Below are 25,102 nucleotides of genomic sequence, written 5' to 3' on the forward strand. Positions count from 1 at the left end.
ATTTATTAAAAATTTAACTAAAATCTAATTAAAATCTACACTGTCGGTTTGGAAAATTAATAATTACAATAATTTAATAGTCAAATTAGATCAATTTTTAAAATCAAAATAACAATTTATTAGCGAACACGACAATTTTAACACTTCTACGTAATTTTTTTTTATTTCAAAATGTAAACATTTTATAAAATAAAAAAATTGTTTATAATTAAAGAGTAATTTAATATACTAGAATTAGAGTACGCATGTTTTCAATAAGTAAAAGTTGAAACAGTGACTAATAAGGAACTTTAACCTGAGAAACTTAAATCACAGAAAATTAAAAAATATTGATTCTGAAATTCTGAAGAACTAAGCGACTGAAAAACTGAAAAAGCTATAAAAGTGGAAAAGGGAAACACAAATAAATTGAAACATTTGGTTTTGAATAAAAAACCAATGCACTAAGTAACTGAAAATCTAAAAAACTTAAAAACCGAAAAACAAAAACAAAAAAAAATGTGTGTTGGGAAAGTTTTCCGAAATCCGGTCTAGTTATAACGAACAAATTTTGGAAATCCACTGTAAAATATAAAGCTTTTAAAATAATTAATACAGTTTTTACTGTTTTTATTTTGGACCGTTTTCAATTTTAAAACGATTGTTAAATTATACATGGATTTGTTTAATTCTTGTATTGTTGTGGAAATATTTTAGGACCAGTTTCCACCAGTGTGTTGGGAAAGTTTTCCGAAATCCGGTCTAGTTATAACGAACAAATTTTGGAAATCCACTGTAAAATATAAAGCTTTTAAAAGAATTCATACAGTTTTTACTGTTTTTATTTTGGACCGTTTTCAATTTTAAAACGATTGTTAAATTATACATGGATTTGTTTAATTCTTGTATTGTTGTGGAAATATTTTAGGACCAGTTTCATAATTTCAAAGTTAATGTTGGTCTAGAATCTGAAAGTTTTGTTAGCAAATCCATCGTAATCACGACATTATCAATAGCATCTATTTTTTGTAATTTGAAATTTTTTAGTCTATCCGGGTTAGAGTTAGTGTTAAATTTTAAAATTTATGCCTAGCATAAATAAATTTCCTAATTAGGAACTATGTATGCCTACACATACATTTTGAAATTAACGGGCAAAACTTTTGATAAATTTATTTACCTTAAGACGTTAACATCGTTTTGTAAATTTAATGTGAAAGTCCCTGTTCTTTGTTTTTAGAAAATTGGTTAAAACCTAGCTACCTACAATAAACAAAATTGGGAGCAGAGCTAATTTCCGCTCTGGAATAAACCGCCTCGCTAGTAAAACACTAATAAACGCGCTTTGTTCTAAGCGCACTCCATTGTAAAATGATTCATAGTCAGACAGCAATAACACATTTATAATTCTTCTAATTAAACTTTAGTGTTTGTTGCCTTTGTAATAAAATTAATTGTCCAATCCCGGTTTTACTACACGCGAAATTGTTAATTTGTAGCTTTCCTGACGCTTTCGGACAATAGCCGCAAACTTTGTTACTTCCAGGTGAAGCGCAGCATTATGTTGAAGATGGCAGACGCCTGCAACGAGCACTCGAACCGGAGTTTCCACGAGATGTACGTCCAGCGTCACAACAACGTCTCAATCCTGTACGCAGACATCGTCAATTTCACGCCATTGTCCGAGCAATTATCGGCTTCTGACCTCGTCAAGACCCTCAACGAGCTGTTCGGCCGTTTCGACCAAATAGCGCAGGTACAACTTCCCGGATTTTCTTTTAATTTTCTTTAAAAGTCTGGAGCGCACAGACATGTCACCGCGAAAGTTTTCCCATTAGGGGAACAATAGCCGACATCACGATTGAATTTTCTGCGAAAACTGTTTACATGCTGTATGTTTGTATGCAAATTACTTTGACGAACTCGCTGGGGAATTCGCCAGGATAATGTGCGTGGCTAGCTACAGTCGAATTATGAGGGCAAACAGGACTAACTCTATTTATTCTGGGGTCACCTTGTGCCTGAAATTTTTCGGAGTCGCGGAGCGAAATAAATAAGCTGCATTCTTCGAGGGTATGGATGACCGCACCCAAAGACTTAAATTTAAACTTCTTATTTGTGAGGCAGATTATTTCGGAGTATTATAGCGAACAAAAGCTATTTACTGTTTCTTCCTTCGAAATGCTCTATAAGTTTGTGCGAGCTAGGAGAGTATTTGAGGAGCTAAACTGTGTAAACAATTAAACGTGAAAAAAATACCAGATTTTAAATTTAATTTAATTAAGACGCTTTGTAACTTTATTCAAGACGTACTGGCTCGTGTTTTTAATGTAGTTAAAGCTTTCTTTAAATAACATTAGTCAGATCAGATCAAGAGGAAGGCTGCAAAGAAAACTTAATTTCACTTTGTTTCCTGCGTTACATTTTCCCTTTGATCTCTCGAATAATTGAGGACGGACCCAAGGAACCTTTCAGCCAAGACGACAATCTCCAATCGCGATATTCTGAAAAAACTGTTAAAAAATAAATGGTCATCTTATCAGTGAAACGCAGAAAAATAAAGCAAAATTTAGTAACAATTAAAACTAGGAACACAATATTACAGTAAAACATCTCATGAAGAATTTTTAATTGTCCGTTGTAGAGAGGTGTCCGTTATTCGGAGGGAGGTTTCACTGTATTGTGACCCAATACGACCCAGAGTTACTTTTGGTTGTTTTTATAATTGCATTTATAAATATTACTTTAAAAATGTTAAATTATATTTATAATGTAGGGGTGTAATTTCTAAAATATTATGAAATTTTTGACTGAATGCCCAAATGCAAATTTTTTAGATAAAAGTTTAAACTCGACGAATTTTTTTCCTTAGGGGTGGAATTTTCAGTTTTTCATCTTTAACTGAAAGCTGAAGTTCAGTTTACATTGATATAATTTTTAAAATTGTAGATTTTTACTCGGACTTATTTAAATTTTAGCACTCCCTCTAACTCCCTCGAGGGTGGAATTTCTAAAAATTCTGAAATACACTCCTCTTCAGTTTAAATTGCAATTTTGTAATTATATCTTCATTGAAGGATTTTTACATTTAATCTTCTGAGGGGTTGAATTTCCAAAAATCATAATACACTTATTTTTTCATTTCTCACCGATAGCACAAATGCGAATTTCCATGGATATGTTAAAAAATTACGGGTGGAATTTCCAAAAGTTTTAAACCCGTATTTTCCATCTTTAACTACATATATAATTTTTGAAATTACGGATTTTGGTTTGAATTTTAGCACTCTTTTTAACCTCCTAGGTGTTGATTTTTCGAAAATCCTAAAATACGTGTTTCTTTATTTTTAACCTAAAGCTCAAATACCAATTTTCATGATTATAACATTAACATATTTTTTTAATGACGGATTTGTATTTAAAATTTAACACCCCATTTAAGCCACTTAGGGGTTGATTTTTCAAAAATTCAAAAACAAGTGTTTCTTTATTGTTAATCGAAAATTTAAGTATCAAGTTTCAATATTATTACTTTAAAAATGACGGTTTTTTATTAAAATTCTAACACTTCGTTTAAGAGGGCGATTTTCCAAAATTTTTTTCTTAGTTATAAAACCTATCCACTATCTAAAATTTTAAGTTTGTACACCCAGCAGTTAAGGCTGTACGTTGATAGGTCAGTCAGGACAAACAATTTTATACATACAGGGTGATTTTTTAAAAACGAAATTGTGAATTTTGTCAGAAGTAATGAATCCGTCAAAAAAAAGCAAAGATGATTCAAACAGAAAAACAACAGCTTACTCTACTCAAATAAGCACGACAATCTAAAACATAAATCAAAACAAGCCTTACAATTGAAACAACATTCCCGAAAAATGCATAAAAAATGATGAAACAACAAGAAAGTGGATTATCATGTAACTTAATAAAAAATTATTGAAATTCAAAAAAAATCACACAGGCGAATCTCTGGTCAAAAAATATTTATTTTATTTGAGGTTTCATAAAGGGAGTCGTGTCTTTAAAATTTTAAAGGTTGTTTTATTACAAAGGGGGTTGGTGTTACAACTTTCAAAGGTACACTAAAAGATGTCTTCCTGAAAATAAAAATTGACTGGTCTCGGGATTTTCTAATTTTTTGTTTATTATTTGAGGTACTTAGGGTCGCTTTTTTGAAAAAATCACCTTGTATAGAGATGACTTGTAATGTGGTACAAATCCCGGGAGCTTTTTCCGGCTTATAAAAATTGAATTACGCCGAAACATGCAATGAAAGACTAACTCGCTTTATGGGTGCATCTAATAACATCGTTAATAATCTCATAAAGCGAGAATATCTATCGTTAATTTCCATTATCACCGTGCTACCAGTGGGCGTTTCGATTACTGGAAAGCTAATTTTTCCAAAAGCTTTCCAAAGACAAAGCTTCATCAGAAATTGATTGATCGCTTCATGTATCTTCTTCCCCAAACTTTTTTATCTGGGCCTTCGTAATGAAATTCATTCGAACAATAGCCGCTCCTTTTAATTATTGTTGGGTCCGGGTAAAAATATCCCCAATTAATTTCGTTGTTGCAAACCAATAAACGGTTAAATCTAGCGTTTATTACAAAATGTACATTTCAATGGAAATAGGGCGACTTGCTGGCCCTCGGAATGGCGTTGTCGTGGTAGAACTTGCTCTTGACGATGTCGTTCATGAGCCCTCTGCAGTCGACACTGTCGCTGTTCAGCTCGGGCTGGACCAGAAAAGCCACAAAATGTATGCCTGCACAGATCCCGAAAGTCAGCAGAATCAACTCGAACGTGCTTAGTGCCATTAAATCACTGAAAATTTTGACGCGTTCACATTTTTGACGTTGTTAAAGTGACTTTTCAGGACAACCAATGCATGAGGATCAAGATCCTTGGAGACTGCTATTATTGTGTGTCAGGATTGCCGGTGTCTCGACCCAACCACGCCTACAATTGTGTCAACATGGGCCTGCAAATGATCGAGGCCATCCGGTAAGATTGTTTGTTCCGAAAATGCACAGATAAACCGTGACCCCACGGAATAATTTATCGCCTAATTGTCCAATATTTGTCCGCTTTTAATCCAGTTAATAATTATTTAAATTGTATTCATTAATCACTAATTTATTCAAGCCGATGTGCGGCAGCGTTAATTATAAGCTTTTGCACTTTATTAATTTATAGTGAGCCAGTGTTTGCATTCGGCTTCGTTCGAATAAATATTGACAATAATAGGGATATTAATTTTGCTAGCTTTTTTAAACACTGAAAAGTTTACAAATTGATGAATTATGTTTTAGTAGAATAATCCATCTTTGTTATATTTGGCACAAGCAAATTCCTTGACTTCTCATAACTTTTACACGTATATTAAGTGAAGGAAATAACTTCGGTAGTTCACGTTTGTCAGTAATCATGTCTTGAGATTTGTAGTACTTTTTGTTCAGTTTTATCACGAACGCAAAGTTATTAAATTTCTAATTTAAAATCTCCGCACTGAATTCTTTACGAGAGTTGTCAATTTTCGACATTAAAATGTAAACTTTTGTACTATGTATTTAATTAAATAAACTAAATATCTTAAAATCAAACCAATGGTCTTTTTTGCATTTTGAAGAGATTTAAAGTGTTCTAAAGACATATAGAGAAAAATGCATAACACTTTGCTAGTGCAAGTTTTTAAAAGAAATGCATCTTTTTTACGGTTTTGTAAGTTTTAAACAAATAAAAGGCCACAGTTTTTAATTACCGTTATTGTAAAAAAATAAAATAAAAGCCAATCCTAGATGTGTTAGAAACTTTTAATTTTTTAATACAATTGAATATTTTGCAGCACATATCAGGTATTTCTAATTTAAAATCTCTGTCATGAATTCTTTACGAGAGTTAAGATTTTTCAGAATCAAAAAATAAACAGTAATTTGTGGAAGTACAGAACGTTTTAAATTAAATTAAAGATTTTAAAATGGAATCAATCGTGTTTTGCGTTTTTAAAGGATTTTGAGGGTTTATAAGTACATAAACTTTGCAAGAGCGAGTTTTAAAAAATTTGTTTGTTTTTTTTTTGAAACATAAACTTCACAGACCTGTGAAGTTTATGTTTTTCTCCTTACTCACCTGATTCCAATGAGTTTTTTAGGCACTGAAGTCTGATACTTCTAAAAGGAAGTAAATAAGAGACAGAAAAGGTCACAATAAAGAAAATAAAGAAATGCAGTTTTTGGAGATTTTATAAGCCTCGAAGTTTAAAACAAACATAGACCCCACAGTTTTCAAATACAGTTATCGTTAAAAAATAAATACAATTGCAAAAACTAATCCTAAATGTGTAATTAAAAACCTTTTAATTTTTGTTACAGTTAAAAATGTTGCTGCAAATACCAAATATTTCGCTCTTCTGTAGCAAAAAAACAAGTTAGTTGTTACGATTAATTAAATACAACTCTAATTTCAAATACTTTTTGGTGTAAACTTAAGTGTTCATTGCCAAAATTTAACAAGCGAAACATTAAACAAGAAGTTACTCCCGGAATTACTCTTTTCATTGCCTAAAATAAGCTTTATAACAATTATTTCGGCAATAAAGCTTGTTATAACTTTTGAATTTTGCATAACTTCAAAACCAATATTAGTCCCTTTAGTTGCTAACAAGAATTACCTAAAAAATTTAAATAGGAACTTTATACTTTTTTTGAGATAGTAGGGAAACGTTGTCCAATAATTTTATCTCCCAGGAGCCAGTTTAATTAAAAAATACATGGTAATTTGGATCGTCAGAGGAGAGTTCAAAACCAACATTAATTACGTTTTGAGTTTAAACTCTTGTATTTAAAGTTATTGTAAATATGCCTTTGAAACTGAGTTGAAGGAATAAAATTCTAATTTTTTTATCTATATTTTTAACGAAAAAAGGGATTGTGCTAACTGATCTGACCCTCACACTTAATTCGTTATTATTTCCTAGTTATTGTTTTTAAATTGCTTCAATAATGTACTTTAAATCTAATTCAATTTTTGACTCAATAAGAATGAATTGAATTTACAAATTTTTTGTTTTATTTTGTTATTCCTATTATTTCTTTATTCTTTTTGTGTCTTTATTTTTTTAATACTTTCCGACATTCCCTAAAATTCCCACACTTGGTGATTTTTTTGCTTAAGGCTGAAAGTGCTTATAAATGCCAACATTTTTCTGTGCACCATATTTTGATCACTCTTGTTATATTTGGTTGATTTGATCCTTTGAAGATTTGTTCGCGAGGCGACTGGATTCAACGTGGATATGAGGATCGGCATCCACACCGGAAACGTGCTTTGTGGTGTTTTGGGATTACGAAAATGGCAATTTGACGTCTGGAGCGACGATGTTACGCTTGCCAACCACATGGAATCCGGCGGCATAGCGGGGTAAGTCTTTTCAGAAAGCGCAATAGCTTTGCTCCTTCAACTTGTAATTTCACCAACTATTTGTTTATAAACGCCTCCTTGTGCAAATAAATGGCAAAACCAATTGGGGCTGCAGTCGAAATAAACCGGCGGAGAGACAGGTGTTGACATACTTGTTTGCAGTACAGTAATTAAAAAGAGAAAATCAACTTTGAATCGAAAATAGAGTTCCATTGGTGACATCGCTGCAGTTGATTGAATCGGTGTTGTTGCTTTGATATTGGATATTACGGAAGTTTATTAGAAAGGTCAGGTAATGGACACTGCATTAGCCTGGGGATTGGTGTTTTAGCGGTGACTGCTTTACAAGGGCACTCAAAAATTTGGGGAAATATCGGCAGCTGTGAACTCGTTCGGTTTTGTTGCTGAAGTTGGATGTTTGCCAGGCTTTGGAAGCTTAGTATGCCAGGTATTGATACAGTGGAACATATTAGCCAAATTAAACGTTTAAATTAATTTAATGGCACACTAATGTGGTTAATTTTAAGCGAGCGGTAATGAAACATTATTCCATTGTAGTTATTCAAGGATAAATAAACGTCGCTGAAAATCAAAAGGCAAACATTTACCCCACAGATAAAATTAGCATTTTTTAATCGTTAAAAAACAAAACTTTATAAAACTCGGCGAAACAATTTAGCTCCCTTTTGAAAATTCTTCAAAGCTGTGTTTTTTCCGCGAGACTTGATTAAAATTTTATTTTGTTCCTTGGTTGTTTCCTTCAAAACCTGGAGTAATTGAAATTGAAATTTGCAATCCTATTGTCCCAACTACTCGTGAAAATTCTTAATTGGTCTAAAGGAACAATCGTCGCAATAACGAGCCCCATTTACACCTAAGCACTATGAATGGCCGCTGATTGGGCCAAAAAATTCAATTCACAAGCACTTAAAAAACCGATTCGTTTGAAACGTGAGGTAATTATTCCTTCGATTTAATCTCCCCTTTTAATTTTAATTGCGCCAATTATGATTCGCCGTGACCGAGTTAATTAGGTCGGAAAAATTGGAGGTTTTTCGGAATACGTTGGCTGTACTGATGCATTTGTCTGGTTTCAGGAGGGTTCACATAACACGAGCCACCTTACACCAGCTTGGGGATCGGTTTGAAGTGGAGCCGGGAGATGGTATGAACCGGGAGTCTTACCTGGCTGATCATAAAATTGAAACTTTCCTCATTGTGCCCCCGAAGGTAAAGTAGAGCGAGCGCAATGTCGTACAAGTTTTGATTGAGATTATTGCGTAATTGGCTGTGGTTCGAGTTAATTCAGCGTCTGAATCCGAGCCGATTAGACCTCCTTTTTGCAATTATCCTTAATAATTGAAGAGGTTAGTGCGATGGCGCACGTATTTCTTTCCCATATAAACTCGGAATATATCGCTAGATAGAGATTAATCGTTTACTTCGGAGCGCTGAGACGGCTTTATTATGTTCAAGCTCGAGTCGGTTTATCAAAATTTATCGAGGATTTGCTATCGTGTTGTGTCCAAGTGATTCACTGGAATGGAATTGCGCTCAACATTTTGAATAATTCGGAATTTCGAGTGTGTATTTTTCAGAAATTTTAAAAATTGGGTTATCGAAAGAGTGTTATTATGTTGAGCTATTTTAAGAATTCACTCAAGGAAAAATGATTCAGGAGCAACAGGTGCTTGGCACAACTCCAAATTTGTCCCCTCTACGGTCCAAATTAAGTTACAAATGTAACAAACTGCGTGTACCTCTACCTACTAATTTTCTCAAAATAATGAATTACCTACGAAGATATCTGATTTTACACAACGAGTATCGCGTGGCAGAGTTTTACAAAATCACAATTAGTTTATACTTTTGCGAAATACCATTTACTGATTTTTTTTTAAACTTATTGTTATGAGAAATCCTAATACAAATTTTACAATTTTTATTTTCACAATTACGGCAAAACTATTCAAAAATGTGAAACTATTTTTATTTAAACCTACGTAAAATGATCCGTGGAATCGATTGGCATCGAGGAAATCGCCAAATTCCCGGTAGTTTTTAAGTTATGAATTTTTTAAAATTTTATCTATTTTTGCTTTATTTGCAATTTTCTCGAAAAGTATTAGTCGGAGAACAAAGGTCTTTTTTGAAAATGATAGATAATTTAAAGAGCTTTCTAAAGATAATACACTTCATGGGATTATCTCTAATAGTTCCGGAGTTATTGCTCGATAAATGTTCCGGACACCCGAAATCGACCAATATTGCGACAAAAATTGGAAAAATCAAACATTAAAAAATCGAACATATGGACTTTTCTTGAACTTTTAGAGAGTTGTAAAGGCATATATAAGTATAAAAAACTATGATAGAAGGAGTTTTAAAAAAAAATAATTTTTTCACTTTCTTGGAGGTAAGTGTATTTCAGGAAATTTTAGCAAAATCAATCAAAATTTTAAATCTTGTGAAAAGTTGTTATAATACAGAAAATGAGCCGCTGAGTTCAATGGAACAAACCGCATTGCTCTACGACTTTTAGTTTTTGAATTATGAATTTTTTTGTTGAATAAAATTTTCTACTATGGAAAATGTCTATCTTAATTTTTAGCAAAAAATTTTAAAATGTCAGATCTCGTTGAAAGTTAGTATAATACAAAAAATAAGCCGCTGAATTTAATGGAACAAACCGCATTGCTCTACGACTTTTAGTTTTTGAGTTATGAATTTTTCTGTTGAATAAAATTTTCTACTATTGAAAATGCATATTTTAATTTTTAGCAAAAAACTTTAAAATTTTAAATCTCGTTAAAAGATGGTTTTACACGCAAAATGAGCCGCTAAACTCAATGAAACAAACTGCATAGCTCTACGACTTTTAGTTTTTGAGTTATGAATTTTTTTGTTGAATAAAATTTTCCACTGTAGATATTGCATATCTTAATTTTTAGCAAAAAACTTTAAAAGTTTACATTTTGTTAAAAGATGGTTTTATACGCAAAATGAGCCGCTAAATTCAACGGAACAAACCGCATTGCTCTACGGCTTTTAGTTTTCGAGTTATGAATTTTTTTTTGGTAAATAAAATTTTTCACTGTAGATATTGCCTATCTTAATTTTTGGCAAAAAACTTTAAAAGTTTACATCTTGCTAAAAGATGGTTTTATACGCAAAATGAGCCGCTGAATTCAATGGAACAAACCGCATGGCTCTACGACTTTTAGTTTTTGAGTTATGAATTTTTTTATTGAATAAAATTTTCCACCATGGAAAATGCCTATTCTAATTATACTAAATAAATATTAGATTATTAATCTTACAGTCTCTAAAAATTCAGTAGTAAGATAATTGGAAGATTTGAAAATAAAACCGCAATCGCCTGTTTATTACGGCAAATTTGCCCGAAAATTACGCCTTTTGAGCTGTAATTTGTTAGCCGGTCGCCAAAATTCTAAGCGCATTGTAGGAACAAACAATTTAAATCTGAAAATTATATTCAATCCCATTCCATTGCCCGTACATTGTTTTGAAATCTCCTAAAAGCATTTGTATGAAATAAATGGATTTTCTTTTGAATCTCCATTTGGAAGAAAAATATCCGGGAATGGTTTTCAACAGGCAGCCATCAGAGTCACGCACGCTAACATCAGCTAGTCGATAGTTTCAATTATGTTTTGCTGAGGTGCCATTAATCTTAGTGACACTTTCCATTTGCACTTCCTTTCGCAATATCATACCGCCTATTTTAGGATTTCAAGCCCGTATTTTATTTATCCGGAAATGTGTACCTGCTTCGAGGAATCTTTCCATTAGGGCGAAGAATGAACAAGGAATAAGAAATAAACCAAATATTTTTCGTTTAATGGATAACTAACCCGTGTACTTCCCCGAGCATCTCCATCAGCGGAATGCATGCAATTCCTCGTCTTATTGCAACTTTAAACGACCGTCATATCACTGTCTTAGTTACCAGATTACGACCCCTCGACATGTTGACAATGCAAACACGAATCGGCTTCAGCAAATGTTGACACAGCGCCGATCTAAATAATAAAACTCGTCCTGATTTTTCAGAAACCTGAAACTGAAGCGCAGAACGGGAACGCCAGAGGCCCTCTGGCGACGATCGCTGAGAGACACAACAGCATCGGCACAGAGGGCGGAATCTACGGAATGGCAACCCCAAGCGGACCGCCGACGAGGTCCAGGCCGTCCAGCAAGATGACCAAGTACGTGGAGTGCTGGGGGGCTGATAAGCCCTTTGCCAACATTGCCGAATCCACGCTCGCCAAAAACATCGAGCTAACGGTAAATAAGTGCGATTTTTTGTGGGGGTTCCACTTTTTCAAAGGGAATGTGTTGATAACAGCGTAATTACTTTGACTGTTTATTCACCGATTCCGCGGTTACAAAGCAAAAAAATGCTGTGTGTTTATGGAAATACGTTGTTTAAACGCCGAGAGTAAATTTGTTCTATGCATTGCAAAAAATCTGATTCGAATAAAATAAAATTATTAAAATAGCGTGCTTCTGTTTACTTTGGGAAATTAATTTTTGGGGGAAATGCGGTTTTTATAGACAACATACAGTCCCATAATTAAAAACATTGTTACAAATAAACGTAATTTTTTGTAAACAAGCATCTATATATACTTACAATGCATTTTTTACGAAATAATCAGTCAGGAGATTATTGATATTGTAGTAATTGCAAACTTCTATTCAATTTATCTCAAAAAAAATTCATAAAATTGAGAAGAAAAAAATTAAATTCGGTGAAGTGTGGGCAAGTGCAATTTTTTAATTTTAAATTTTCCACAAATAACAAATAAATATTGAAGAATTCCTACGACTTTTAGTTTTTGAGTTATAATTTTTTAAATTATTATTATTTCGGCGCATCCACCATTTTTCAAGTTAATAAATAAATTTCTTACTAAGTCGTCGAGTGAGGTGGTGTTGCAAAAATGGCGGTGTAATACAGAAAATGAACCGCTGAATTCAACGGAACAAACCGCATTGCTCTACGACTTTTAGTTTTTGAGTTATGAATTTTTTTAATGAATAAAATTTTTCAGTATGACAAATGGCTACCCTAAATTTAGGCAAAAAATTTTAAATTTTTAATTCTTGTGAAAAATTAATATAATATGTAAAATGAGCCGTAGAATTCAGTGGAACAAACCGCAATTCTCTACGACTTTTAGTTTTTTTTTATGAATTTTTTTTGAGAAAAACTTTGATCGCGTCTGTAGCCGGAACCGTTGCCCGGAGCGGCTCCGGGTTTGGTCGAAAAAATAGATAAAATTAAGCGCTATCAGATGGTTTTTTGTTCGTTGCTCTAAGTCTTACAGTTTCTGAGAAAAACGCCAAAAAAGGTTTCCATTTTCACTTTTTTCCAATTTTCAACTGCCAATTACGGCGAAACTATTAAAGATATCGAGAAACGGAAAAATGGAGAATAACCGGAATAAAAAACTCTACAAAATGGCATAGGACTCAAGGCGATATCTCGCAAAAAATTTTTCAATTTTCAAACGCCGATTACGGCCAAACTAAAAGAGCTAGAAGAAAACGGTTTGTTCCATCGTAAAGAGCACTTCAAAATCTATAAGATAGAATTGGTTTTATTTGATTTTGAAACACTTTAAAAATTGACCGATTTTAAGGGGGGGGTGTTAACTTTTTTTTAATTATTTTTATTTTCTCATTTACGGATAAACTATTCTAAAAAGTGGAACTGTTTCGATCCATACCAATGCAAAATGATCCGGAGAATCGATTGGCATCGAGAAAATTGCCAAATTCCCAATAGTTTTTTAGTTATAAATTTTTTAAAATTTTACCAATTTTTGCATTTAGCAGCAATTTGCTCGAAAACTATTAGTCGGAGAACAATAATCTTTTTTGAAAAAAATAGATAATTTAAAGAGCTTTCCAACGATAATACACTTCATAGGGTTATCTCTAATAGTTCCGGAGCTATTGCTCGACAAATGTTCCGGGTACCCAAAATCGACAAAAACTGCGACGAAAATTGAAAAAATCAAACATCAAAAAATCGAACATTTGGACTTTTTGTGGACTTTTAACAACTTTAGTGGGTTGTTAAGACATGTAGAAGTCCATAAAAATTTGCTGAAGTTAGTTTAAAAAAAAAATTTTTTTTCACCTTTTTGAAGGTACTGTATATTACTCAGGAAATTTGGGCAAAAAAAAATAAAATTTTAAATCTCGTGAAAAGTTGGTATAATACAGAAAATAAACCGCTGAATTCAATGGAACAAACCGCATTGCTCTACGACTTTTAGTTTTTGAGTTATGAATTTTTTTAATGAATAAAATTTTTCAGTATGACAAATGGCTACCCTAAATTTAGGCAAAAAATTTTAAATTTTTAATTCTTGTGAAAAATTAATATAATATGTAAAATGAGCCGTAGAATTCAGTGGAACAAACCGCAATTCTCTACGACTTTTAGTTTTTTTTTATGAATTTTTTTAGTGAAAAACTTCGATCGCGTCTGTAGCCGGAACCGTTGCCCGGAGCGGCTCCGGGTTTGATCGAAAAAATAGATAAAATTAAGCGCTATCAGATGGTTTTTTGTTCGTTACTCTAAGTCTTACAGTTTCTGAGAAAAACGCCAAAAAAGGTTTCCATTTTCACTTTTTTCCAATTTTCAACTGCCAATTACGGCGAAACTATTAAAGATATCGAGAAACGGAAAAATGGAGAATAACCGGAATAAAAAACTCTACAAAATGGCATAGGACTCAAGGCGATATCTCGCAAAAAATTTTTCAATTTTCAAACGCCGATTACGGCCAAACTAAAAGAGCTAGAAGAAAACGGTTTGTTCCATCGTAAAGAGCACTTCAAAATCTATAAGATAGAATTGGTTTTATTTGATTTTGAAACACTTTAAAAATTGACCGATTTTAAGGGGGGGGTGTTAACTTTTTTTTAATTATTTTTATTTTCTCATTTACGGATAAACTATTCTAAAAAGTGGAACTGTTTCGATCCATACCAATGCAAAATGATCCGGAGAATCGATTGGCATCGAGAAAATTGCCAAATTCCCAATAGTTTTTTAGTTATAAATTTTTTAAAATTTTACCAATTTTTGCATTTAGCAGCAATTTGCTCGAAAACTATTAGTCGGAGAACAATAATCTTTTTTGAAAAAAATAGATAATTTAAAGAGCTTTCCAACGATAATACACTTCATAGGGTTATCTCTAATAGTTCCGGAGCTATTGCTCGACAAATGTTCCGGGTACCCAAAATCGACAAAAACTGCGACGAAAATTGAAAAAATCAAACATCAAAAAATCGAACATTTGGACTTTTTGTGGACTTTTAACAACTTTAGTGGGTTGTTAAGACATGTAGAAGTCCATAAAAATTTGCTGAAGTTAGTTTAAAAAAAAAAATTTTTTTCACCTTTTTGAAGGTACTGTATATTACTCAGGAAATTTGGGCAAAAAAAAATAAAATTTTAAATCTCGTGAAAAGTTGGTATAATACAGAAAATAAACCGCTGAATTCAATGGAACAAACCGCATTGCTCTACGACTTTTAGTTTTTGAGTTATGAATTTTTTTAATGAATAAAATTTTTCAGTATGACTAATGGCTACCCTAAATTTAGGCAAAAAATTTTAAGTTTTTAATTCTTGTGAAAAATTAATATAATATGTAAAATGAGCCGTAGAATTCAGTGGAACAAACCGCAATTCTCTACGACTTTTAGTTTTTTTTTTATGAATTTTTTTAGTGAAAAACTTTGATCGCCTCTGTAGCCGGAACCGTTGCCCGGAGCGGCTCCGGGTTTGGTCGAAAAAATAGATAAAATTAAGCGCTATCAGATGGTTTTTTGTTCGTTGCTCTAAGTCTTACAGTTTCTGAGAAAAACGCCAAAAAAGGTTTCCATTTTCACTTTTTTCCAATTTTCAATCACCAATTACGGCGAAACTATTAAAGGTATCGAGAAACGGAAAAATGGAGGATAACCGGAATACAAAACTCTACAAAATGGCATAGGACTCAAGGCGATATCTCGCAAAAAAAATTTCAATTTTCAAACGCCGATTACGGCCAAACTAAAAGAGCTAGAAGAAAACGGTTTGTTCCATCGTAAAGAGCACTTCAAAATCTATAAGACAGAATTGGTTTTATTTGATTTTGAAACACTTTAAAAATTGACCGATTTTAAGGGGGGGGTGTTAACTTTTTTTTAATTATTTTTATTTTATCATTTACGGATAAACTATTCTAAAAAGTGGAACTGTTTCGATCCATACCAATGCAAAATGATCCGGGGAATCGATTGGCATCGAGAAAATTGCCAAATTCCCAATAGTTTTTTAGTTATAAATTTTTTAAAATTTTACCAATTTTTACATTTAGCAGCAATTTGCTCGAAAACTATTAGTCGGAGAACAATAATCTTTTTTGAAAAAAATAGATAATTTAAAGAGCTTTCCAACGATAATACACTTCATAGGGTTATCTCTAATAGTTCCGGAGCTATTGCTCGACAAATGTTCCGGGTACCCAAAATCGACAAAAACTGCGACGAAAATTGAAAAAATCAAACATCAAAAAATCGAACATTTGGACTTTTTGTGGACTTTTAACAACTTTAGTGGGTTGTTAAGACATGTAGAAGTCCATGAAAATTTGCTGAAGTTAGTTTAAAAAAAAAAATTTTTTTCACCTTTTTGAAGGTACTGTCTATTACTCAGGAAATTTGGGCAAAAAAAAATAAAATTTTAAATCTCGTGAAAAGTTGGTATAATACAGAAAATAAACCGCTGAATTCAATGGAACAAACCGCATTGCTCTACGACTTTTAGTTTTTGAGTTATGAATTTTTTTAATGAATAAAATTTTTCAGTATGAGAAATGGCTACCCTAAATTTAGGCAAAAAATTTTAAATTTTTAATTCTTGTGAAAAATTAATATAATATGTAAAATGAGCCGTAGAATTCAGTGGAACAAACCGCAATTCTCTACGACTTTTAGTTTTTTTTTTATGAATTTTTTTAGTGAAAAACTTTGATCGCCTCTGTAGCCGGAACCGTTGCCCGGAGCGGCTCCGGGTTTGGTCGAAAAAATAGATAAAATTAAGCGCTATCAGATGGTTTTTTGTTCGTTGCTCTAAGTCTTACAGTTTCTGAGAAAAACGCCAAAAAAGGTTTCCATTTTCACTTTTTTCCAATTTTCAATGACCAATTACGGCGAAACTATTAAAGGTATCGAGAAACGGAAAAATGGAGGATAACCGGAATAAAAAACTCTACAAAATGGCATAGGACTCAAGGCGATATCTCGCAAAAAAATTTCAATTTTCAAACGCCGATTACGGCCAAACTAAAAGAGCTAGAAGAAAACGGTTTGTTCCATCGTAAAGAGCACTTCAAAATCTATAAGACAGAATTGGTTTTATTTGATTTTGAAACACTTTAAAAATTGACCGATTTTAAGGGGGGGGTGTTAACTTTTTTTTAATTATTTTTATTTTCTCATTTACGGATAAACTATTCTAAAAAGTGGAACTGTTTCGATCCATACCAATGCAAAATGATCCGGAGAATCGATTGGCATCGAGAAAATTGCCAAATTCCCAATAGTTTTTTAGTTATAAATTTTTTAAAATTTTACCAATTTTTGCATTTAGCAGCAATTTGCTCGAAAACTATTAGTCGGAGAACAATAATCTTTTTTGAAAAAAATAGATAATTTAAAGAGCTTTCCAACGATAATACACTTCATAGGGTTATCTCTAATAGTTCCGGAGCTATTGCTCGACAAATGTTCCGGGTACCCAAAATCGACAAAAACTGCGACGAAAATTGAAAAAATCAAACATCAAAAAATCGAACATTTGGACTTTTTGTGGACTTTTAACAACTTTAGTGGGTTGTTAAGACATGTAGAAGTCCATAAAAATTTGCTGAAGTTAGTTTAAAAAAAAAAATTTTTTTCACCTTTTTGAAGGTACTGTATATTACTCAGGAAATTTGGGCAAAAAAAAATAAAATTTTAAATCTCGTGAAAAGTTGGTATAATACAGAAAATAAACCGCTGAATTCAATGGAACAAACCGCATTGCTCTACGACTTTTAGTTTTTGAGTTATGAATTTTTTTAATGAATAAAATTTTTCAGTATGACAAATGGCTACCCTAAATTTAGGCAAAAAATTTTAAGTTTTTAATTCTTGTGAAAAATTAAAATAATATGTAAAATGAGCCGTAGAATTCAGTGGAACAAACCGCAATTCTCTACGACTTTTAGTTTTTTTTTTATGAATTTTTTTAGTGAAAAACTTTGATCGCCTCTGTAGCCGGAACCGTTGCCCGGAGCGGCTCCGGGTTTGGTCGAAAAAATAGATAAAATTAAGCGCTATCAGATGGTTTTTTGTTCGTTGCTCTAAGTCTTACAGTTTCTGAGAAAAACGCCAAAAAAGGTTTCCATTTTCACTTTTTTCCAATTTTCAATCACCAATTACGGCGAAACTATTAAAGGTATCGAGAAACGGAAAAATGGAGGATAACCGGAATACAAAACTCTACAAAATGGCATAGGACTCAAGGCGATATCTCGCAAAAAAAATTTCAATTTTCAAACGCCGATTACGGCCAAACTAAAAGAGCTAGAAGAAAACGGTTTGTTCCATCGTAAAGAGCACTTCAAAATCTATAAGACAGAATTGGTTTTATTTGATTTTGAAACACTTTAAAAATTGACCGATTTTAAGGGGGGGGTGTTAACTTTTTTTTAATTATTTTTATTTTATCATTTACGGATAAACTATTCTAAAAAGTGGAACTGTTTCGATCCATACCAATGCAAAATGATCCGGGGAATCGATTGGCATCGAGAAAATTGCCAAATTCCCAATAGTTTTTTAGTTATAAATTTTTTAAAATTTTACCAATTTTTACATTTAGCAGCAATTTGCTCGAAAACTATTAGTCGGAGAACAATAATCTTTTTTGAAAAAAATAGATAATTTAAAGAGCTTTCCAACGATAATACACTTCATAGGGTTATCTCTAATAGTTCCGGAGCTATTGCTCGACAAATGTTCCGGGTACCCAAAATCGACAAAAACTGCGACGAAAATTGAAAAAATCAAACATCAAAAAATCGAACATTTGGACTTTTTGTGGACTTTTAACAACTTTAGTGGGTTGTTAAGACATGTAGAAGTCCATGAAAATTTGCTGAAGTTAGTTTAAAAAAAAAAATTTTTTTCACCTTTTTGAAGGTACTGTCTATTACTCAGGAAATTTGGGCAAAAAAAAATAAAATTTTAAATCTCGTGAAAAGTTGGTATAATACAGAAAATAAACCGCTGAATTCAATGGAACAAACCGCATTGCTCTACGACTTTTAGTTTTTGAGTTATGAATTTTTTTAATGAATAAAATTTTTCAGTATGAGAAATGGCTACCCTAAATTTAGGCAAAAAATTTTAAATTTTTAATTCTTGTGAAAAATTAATATAATATGTAAAATGAGCCGTAGAATTCAGTGGAACAAACCGCAATTCTCTACGACTTTTAGTTTTTTTTTATGAATTTTTTTAGTGAAAAACTTTGATCGCGTCTGTAGCCGGAACCGTTGCCCGGAGCGGCTCCGGGTTTGATCGAAAAAATAGATAAAATTAAGCGCTATCAGATGGTTTTTTGTTCGTTACTCTAAGTCTTACAGTTTCTGAGAAAAACGCCAAAAAAGGTTTCCATTTTCACTTTTTTCCAATTTTCAACTGCCAATTACGGCGAAACTATTAAAGATATCGAGAAACGGAAAAATGGAGAATAACCGGAATAAAAAACTCTACAAAATGGCATAGGACTCAAGGCGATATCTCGCAAAAAATTTTTCAATTTTCAAACGCCGATTACGGCCAAACTAAAAGAGCTAGAAGAAAACGGTTTGTTCCATCGTAAAGAGCACTTCAAAATCTATAAGATAGAATTGGTTTTATTTGATTTTGAAACACTTTAAAAATTGACCGATTTTAAGGGGGGGGTGTTAACTTTTTTTTAATTATTTTTATTTTCTCATTTACGGATAAACTATTCTAAAAAGTGGAACTGTTTCGATCCATACCAATGCAAAATGATCCGGAGAATCGATTGGCATCGAGAAAATTGCCAAATTCCCAATAGTTTTTTAGTTATAAATTTTTTAAAATTTTACCAATTTTTGCATTTAGCAGCAATTTGCTCGAAAACTATTAGTCGGAGAACAATAATCTTTTTTGAAAAAAATAGATAATTTAAAGAGCTTTCCAACGATAATACACTTCATAGGGTTATCTCTAATAGTTCCGGAGCTATTGCTCGACAAATGTTCCGGGTACCCAAAATCGACAAAAACTGCGACGAAAATTGAAAAAATTAAACATCAAAAAATCGAACATTTGGACTTTTTGTGGATTTTTAACAACTTTAGTGGGTTGTTAAGACATGTAGAAGTCCATAAAAATTTGCTGAAGTTAGTTTAAAATAAAAATTTTTTTCACCTTTTTGAAGGTACTGTATATTACTCAGGAAATTTGGGCAAAAAAAAATAAAATTTTAAATCTCGTGAAAAGTTGGTATAATACAGAAAATAAACCGCTGAATTCAATGGAACAAACCGCATTGCTCTACGACTTTTAGTTTTTGAGTTATGAATTTTTTTAATGAATAAAATTTTTCAGTATGACAAATGGCTACCCTAAATTTAGGCAAAAAATTTTAAGTTTTTAATTCTTGTGAAAAATTAATATAATATGTAAAATGAGCCGTAGAATTCAGTGGAACAAACCGCAATTCTCTACGACTTTTAGTTTTTTTTTTATGAATTTTTTTAGTGAAAAACTTTGATCGCCTCTGTAGCCGGAACCGTTGCCCGGAGCGGCTCCGGGTTTGGTCGAAAAAATAGATAAAATTAAGCGCTATCAGATGGTTTTTTGTTCGTTGCTCTAAGTCTTACAGTTTCTGAGAAAAACGCCAAAAAAGGTTTCCATTTTCACTTTTTTCCAATTTTCAATCACCAATTACGGCGAAACTATTAAAGGTATCGAGAAACGGAAAAATGGAGGATAACCGGAATACAAAACTCTACAAAATGGCATAGGACTCAAGGCGATATCTCGCAAAAAAAATTTCAATTTTCAAACGCCGATTACGGCCAAACTAAAAGAGCTAGAAGAAAACGGTTTGTTCCATCGTAAAGAGCACTTCAAAATCTATAAGACAGAATTGGTTTTATTTGATTTTGAAACACTTTAAAAATTGACCGATTTTAAGGGGGGGGTGTTAACTTTTTTTTAATTATTTTTATTTTATCATTTACGGATAAACTATTCTAAAAAGTGGAACTGTTTCGATCCATACCAATGCAAAATGATCCGGGGAATCGATTGGCATCGAGAAAATTGCCAAATTCCCAATAGTTTTTTAGTTATAAATTTTTTAAAATTTTACCAATTTTTACATTTAGCAGCAATTTGCTCGAAAACTATTAGTCGGAGAACAATAATCTTTTTTGAAAAAAATAGATAATTTAAAGAGCTTTCCAACGATAATACACTTCATAGGGTTATCTCTAATAGTTCCGGAGCTATTGCTCGACAAATGTTCCGGGTACCCAAAATCGACAAAAACTGCGACGAAAATTGAAAAAATCAAACATCAAAAAATCGAACATTTGGACTTTTTGTGGACTTTTAACAACTTTAGTGGGTTGTTAAGACATGTAGAAGTCCATAAAAATTTGCTGAAGTTAGTTTAAAAAAAAAAAAATTTTTCACCTTTATGAAGGTACTGTATATTACTCAGGAAATTTGGGCAAAAAAAAATAAAATTTTAAATCTCGTGAAAAGTTGGTATAATACAGAAAATAAACCGCTGAATTCAATGGAACAAACCGCATTGCTCTACGACTTTTAGTTTTTGAGTTATGAATTTTTTTAATGAATAAAATTTTTCAGTATGACAAATGGCTACCCTAAATTTAGGCAAAAAATTTTAAATTTTTAATTCTTGTGAAAAATTAATATAATATGTAAAATGAGCCGTAGAATTCAGTGGAACAAACCGCAATTCTCTACGACTTTTAGTTTTTTTTTATGAATTTTTTTTGAGAAAAACTTTGATCGCGTCTGTAGCCGGAACCGTTGCCCGGAGCGGCTCCGGGTTTGGTCGAAAAAATAGATAAAATTAAGCGCTATCAGATGGTTTTTTGTTCGTTGCTCTAAGTCTTACAGTTTCTGAGAAAAACGCCAAAAAAGGTTTCCATTTTCACTTTTTTCCAATTTTCAACTGCCAATTACGGCGAAACTATTAAAGATATCGAGAAACGGAAAAATGGAGAATAACCGGAATAAAAAACTCTACAAAATGGCATAGGACTCAAGGCGATATCTCGCAAAAAATTTTTCAATTTTCAAACGCCGATTACGGCCAAACTAAAAGAGCTAGAAGAAAACGGTTTGTTCCATCGTAAAGAGCACATCAAAATCTATAAGATAGAATAGATTTCATTTGATTTTGAGACACTTTAAAAATTGACCAATTTTAAGGGGGGGGTGTTAACTTTTTTTAATTTTTTTTAATTTTTTTATTTACGGCTAAACTATTCTAAAAAGTGGAACTGTTTGGATCCATACCAATGCAAAATGATCCGGGGAATCGATTGGCATCGAGAAAATTGCCAAATTCCCAATAGTTTTTTAGTTATAAATTTTTTAAAATTTTACCAATTTTTGCATTTAGCAGCAATTTGCTCGAAAACTATTAGTCGGAGAACAATAATCTTTTTTGAAAAAAATAGATAATTTAAAGAGCTTTCCAACGATAATACACTTCATAGGGTTATCTCTAATAGTTCCGGAGCTATTGCTCGACAAATGTTCCGGGTACCCAAAATCGACAAAAACTGCGACGAAAATTGAAAAAATCAAACATCAAAAAATCGAACATTTGGACTTTTTGTGGACTTTTAACAACTTTAGTGGGTTGTTAAGACATGTAGAAGTCCATAAAAATTTGCTGAAGTTAGTTTAAAAAAAAATTTTTTTTTCACCTTTTTGAAGGTACTGTATATTACTCAGGAAATTTGGGCAAAAAAAAATAAAATTTTAAATCTCGTGAAAAGTTGGTATAATACAGAAAATAAACCGCTGAATTCAATGGAACAAACCGCATTGCTCTACGACTTTTAGTTTTTGAGTTATGAATTTTTTAATGAATAAAATTTTTCAGTATGAGAAGCTACCCTAAATTTAGGCAAAAAATTTTAAATTTTTAATTTTTGTGAAAAATTGATATAATATGTAAAATGAGCCGTAGAATTCAATGGAACAAACCGCAATGCTCTAAGACTTTTAGTTTTTTTTTTATGAATTTTTTTAGTGAAAAACTTTGATCGCGTCTGTAGCCGGAACCGTTGCCCGGAGCGGCTCCGGGTTTGGTCGAAAAAATAGATAAAATTAAGCGCTATCAGATGGTTTTTTGTTCGTTGCTCTAAGTCTTACAGTTTCCGAGAAAAACGGAAGGTTTCCATTTTCACTTTTTTTCAATTTTCAATCACCAATTACGGCGAAACTATTAAAGATATCGAGAAACGGAAAAATGGAGGATAACCGGAATAAAAAACTCTACAAAATGGCATAGAACTCAAAGCGATATCTCGCAAAAAATTTTTCAATTTTCAAACGCCGATTACGGCCAAACTAAAAGAGCTAGAAGAAAACGGTTTGTTCCATCGTAAAGAGCACATCAAAATCTATAAGATAGAATAGATTTCATTTGATTTTGAGACACTTTAAAAATTGACCAATTTTAAGGGGGGGGTGTTAACTTTTTTTAATTTTTTTTAATTTTTTTATTTACGGCTAAACTATTCCACAAAATGGAACTGTTTTAATCCATACCTATGCAAAATGATCCGGGGAATCGATTGGCATCGAGAAAATTGCCAAATTCCCACTAGTTTTTTAGTTATGAATTTTTTAAAATTTTACCAATTTTTGCATTTAGCAGCAATTTGCTCGAAAACTATTAGTCGGAAAACAATAATCTTTTTTGAAAAAAATAGATAATTTAAAGAGCTTTCCAAGGATAATACACTCCATGCGGTTATCTCTAATAGTTCCGGAGCTATTGCTCGAGAAATGTTCCGGGTACCCAAAACCGACAAAAACTGCGACGAAAATTGAAAAAATCAAACATCAAAAAATCGAACATTTGGACTTTTTGTGGACTTTTAACAGCTTTAGTGGGTTGTTAAGACATGTAGAAGTCCATAAAAATTTGCTGGAGTTAGTTTAAAAAAAAAAAATTCACCTCTTTGAAGGTATTTTGCTCAGGAAATTTTAGCAAAAAAAATCAAAATTTTAAATCTTTTGAAAAGTTGGTATAATACAGAAAATGAACCGCTGAATTCAATGGAAAAAACCGCATTGCTCTACGACTTTTAGTTTTTGAGTTATAATTTTTTAAATTATTATTATTTCGGCGCATCCACCATTTTTCAAGTTAATAAATAAATTTCTTACTAAGTCGTCGAGTGAGGTGGTGTTGCAAAAATGGCGGAGTAATACAGAAAATGAACCGCTGAATTCAATGGAACAAACCGCATTGCTCTACGACTTTTAGTTTTTGAGTTATGAATTTTTTTAATGAATAAAATTTTTCACTATGACAAATGGCTATCCTAAATTTAGGCAAAAAATTTTAAATTTTTAATCCTTGTGAAAAATTTATATAATAATGAAAATTAAGAAAAATCAAAAATGTTAAATGAAACATCCTTAAACATTTTTATTTATAACTCAACTAAACGAACACAATCTCCAAAACAGCTTTGCCAAAAGTATATGAAGAAGAAAGCTTTCATAATACTTATATAACAAAAAAGCTTCGTAAAATAATTTTCAAAATAATTAATAATTGTTATCAAAATATGGAAAATTAAATTGTCAGGTTGGGTCAGGCATGTAAACGGGCTTTGTTCATTTTACAAATTTAATTTAACCCTGTATTTATTTAATATTGTGCCTTGCAGATTAATCACTGTTTTAATTGGGTCGATAGAAAATAGAAAACTGCGCATCATCTATCTTGTTTTCTTAAAAAAATTGAGAATTTATTATTAAACAGATAATAATGTTTCGTTTGAGAATAAACGCAAATCCGTGCCTGCTTATGATTGAGAGGCTGAGATTGTTTAATAATTCCAGTGGATCAATCATCTTGTAGCTCTAAAAGTTAACGTCGTGAAGCTCATTTTCTCTAAACCATCATGACAGTGAAGTTTTATTGTAAACATTACACTGTAGGTTTAGAACACGTTTTATGATGTGCTACGTATGTAGAATACTCTCAGAATTGTAAATAAGTGATGATACATGATGGTGCTATTTTATTTGAAGTACGATATTTACGATGCACTTAAATTACGCCTCCATTTTACAAAAGTAGCATAAAAACCGAAAACAATTTATGCAGGTAATTAATCCGTTGATGCAAAGTTCCAAATACAAGCAAATATTGATGGATTTTTCAAAACTCTTCAGTGTTTTTTTACATGCAAAGTTCTAATGAAAGCCGTTTCGTTTTTCAGTCCGGGTCATACCTTCAGGTCGGTTCGTAGCCAGTGTGTTAAAGTTTGATTTCAAATAACAGTT

The 25,102-nt window shown here is 32.1% G+C and overlaps 1 protein-coding gene across 3 annotated transcripts in view; it reads left to right on the forward strand.

Annotated features, from left to right (window-relative positions):
- The window catches only part of Ac76E (Adenylyl cyclase 76E), an 87,098-nt gene that overhangs the window by 29,082 nt on the left and 32,914 nt on the right, over positions 1-25,102 (forward strand). For 2 of the 3 annotated variants that reach the window (XM_015977579.2, XM_015977580.2), the window contains exons 5-10: positions 1,526-1,735; positions 4,863-4,990; positions 7,247-7,405; positions 8,503-8,635; positions 11,480-11,713; positions 25,039-25,056. In XM_015977579.2, coding sequence (XP_015833065.2) covers positions 1,526-1,735; positions 4,863-4,990; positions 7,247-7,405; positions 8,503-8,635; positions 11,480-11,713; positions 25,039-25,056 — 882 coding nt within the window. The remainder of the gene's footprint in view (positions 1-1,525; positions 1,736-4,862; positions 4,991-7,246; positions 7,406-8,502; positions 8,636-11,479; positions 11,714-25,038; positions 25,057-25,102) is intronic. The other variant, XM_015977581.2, reaches the window with a different exon arrangement.

The sequence above is a fragment of the Tribolium castaneum genome, chromosome 1 (genome assembly GCF_031307605.1).
Source record: "Tribolium castaneum strain GA2 chromosome 1, icTriCast1.1, whole genome shotgun sequence".
Taxonomy (NCBI): Eukaryota; Metazoa; Arthropoda; class Insecta; order Coleoptera; family Tenebrionidae; genus Tribolium; species Tribolium castaneum.